Raw genomic sequence first — 1781 nt, forward strand, 5'->3', positions numbered from 1 at the left:
GTCAACTCTCCAGCTGAGGAACCTGTAGCAAGATGTTGCCGTCAAGGTAGGGGTAGAGAAAGAGCTAAGGGTAGAGTCTGAGGAAGGGTGGCGCCTAATAGGGATGGAGCACCGGTTGGAGATACTACTAGAAATGAGGCCTATCATGCGCACCATGAAGAGGTAGAGGAGAATGTTGGACAAGAGGAAGAGGTACAAGCTGAGACTATATGTATTCCTCCCTAAGACCTAGTGTTAGCTCAACAAATCATGTCGTTCTTGAAAGGATTGGTTACTACTGGAGTGCTTCCCACTGTTCAAGCAACTCAAGCTTCCCCCAATCCCCCTATTGCTATCACTATCCCCAAGGTGGGTGGAACTGTAAGTAACAATGCTTTCTTCTGTCCTTTGTTGAGTCCTGTTATGACTGATAATGAACATGATATGTTGACTAAGTTCTTGAAATTAAAACCGCATGTGTTCCATGGTTGTGAGAGTTAGGCCACATATGAGTTCATTTTAGATTGCTATGAGAGGCTTCATAAGTTGGGAATTGTCCATCAGCACGACGTTGAGTTTGTGACTTTTCAACTTCATGGTGAGGCTAAGCAGTGGTGGAAATCTTATGTGGAATGTAGATATTCAACTTTACCCCCACTTACTTGGACCCAGTTTCATGCTTTATTTTTGGAGAAATATATGCCTCGAACCTTGAGGGATCGTAAGAAGGATAAGTTCATGGCTTTGGAGCAAGGTGGTATGTTTGTGGCTGCTTATGAGGAAAAGTTCCATGCTTTGTCTAGATATGCTACGCAATTGGTGACTACTGAGGAGGAGAGGATCCTATTATTTGTTAAGGGACTAAACTCTAAGTTACAGGTATTGTCTGTTCACATAACCTCTGTAGGAAAAAGGTTCAATGAGGTAACAGATTTGGTGAAGAAAGTGGAAGGGGTGAGGTGAGACGGTCAGGCTAAGGCAGTGGCTAAGAAAGCCAAGAATTTAGGCAACTTTCAGGGTGCTTACTCTAGAGGTTCAGGAAGGCCGACTCTTGTAACTCGACCAAATCAGTCTGCTATGCCCGCTTCTACAAGTAATTACTCCAGAACATCACCTCAGAATTTGATTCAAGATTGCCAGGGAGCCACACCTTCGGTGGGCAGCAGGCCATCTTTTAATCGTACTTGTTACAACTGTGGAGAATCTGGGCATATGAGCAGAGATTGTCCCCACCTGTGCATGTCGGATTTCGCATAAGAGCAGTCTAGAGAGTGGTACCCGTGGGAAATGGTACTAAATGGTCGAGGGCATTCATAATGTTGGTAAGAAGGGAATCAATGAAGCCGCTGAGGTAGGGGAAATGGTAAAGAAAGCAGAGGTGCAGTGCAGTCAAGCAGACAAGTCGCCCATCAAAATGACAAGGCTCAATGTTATGCCTTTTCGGGCAAGACAGAGGCGGAGGCATCTGAGGCAATGATAACATGTACTATTCTTAACTGTGACCGAATGACTAATGTGTTATTTGATCCGGAATCTACTTATTCTTATGTGTCCTTGTGATTTGCCACAAAATATGTTATGATTTGTGATATACTTGATGCCCCCATCCATGTTTTTGGAAGATTCAGCCATAGTCACCCATGGTTATCGTGATTGTCCTATTTCTTATATGGGTTTCCAGACTTAGGTTGATTTGGTGATTTTGGATATTACTGACTTTGATTCAATCTTAGGGATGACTTGGTTGTCCCCCAATTATGTTGTGTTTAATTGTAATACTAAGTCTGTGACTCTAGAAATTC

At 43.3% G+C, this 1781-nt stretch overlaps 1 protein-coding gene across 1 annotated transcript; it reads left to right on the plus strand.

Moving 5' to 3' along the window:
* The first annotated feature begins 249 nt into the window (after nt 1–249).
* Nucleotides 250–1236, plus strand: LOC125828331 (uncharacterized). The gene is made up of 2 exons (XM_049507646.1): nt 250–360; nt 997–1236. The coding sequence occupies exons 1-2, from the start codon at nt 250–252 to the stop codon at nt 1234–1236; spliced, it is 351 nt and encodes a 116-aa protein (XP_049363603.1).
* Nucleotides 1237–1781: the final 545 nt, after the last annotated feature.

The sequence above is a fragment of the Solanum verrucosum genome, unplaced genomic scaffold (genome assembly GCF_900185275.1).
Source record: "Solanum verrucosum unplaced genomic scaffold, falcon-dt-bn FXZP01000048.1, whole genome shotgun sequence".
NCBI lineage: Eukaryota > Viridiplantae > Streptophyta > Magnoliopsida > Solanales > Solanaceae > Solanum > Solanum verrucosum.

Coding starts and splice junctions, on each gene's coding strand:
- LOC125828331 (XM_049507646.1), top strand. CDS start 250: ATGTCGTTCTTGAAAGGATTGGTTACTACTGGAGTGCTTCCCACTGTT. Junction 361..996: donor TCCCCAAGGTGGGTGGAACT/GTAAGTAACAAT, acceptor GGCAACTTTCAG/GGTGCTTACTCTAGAGGTTC.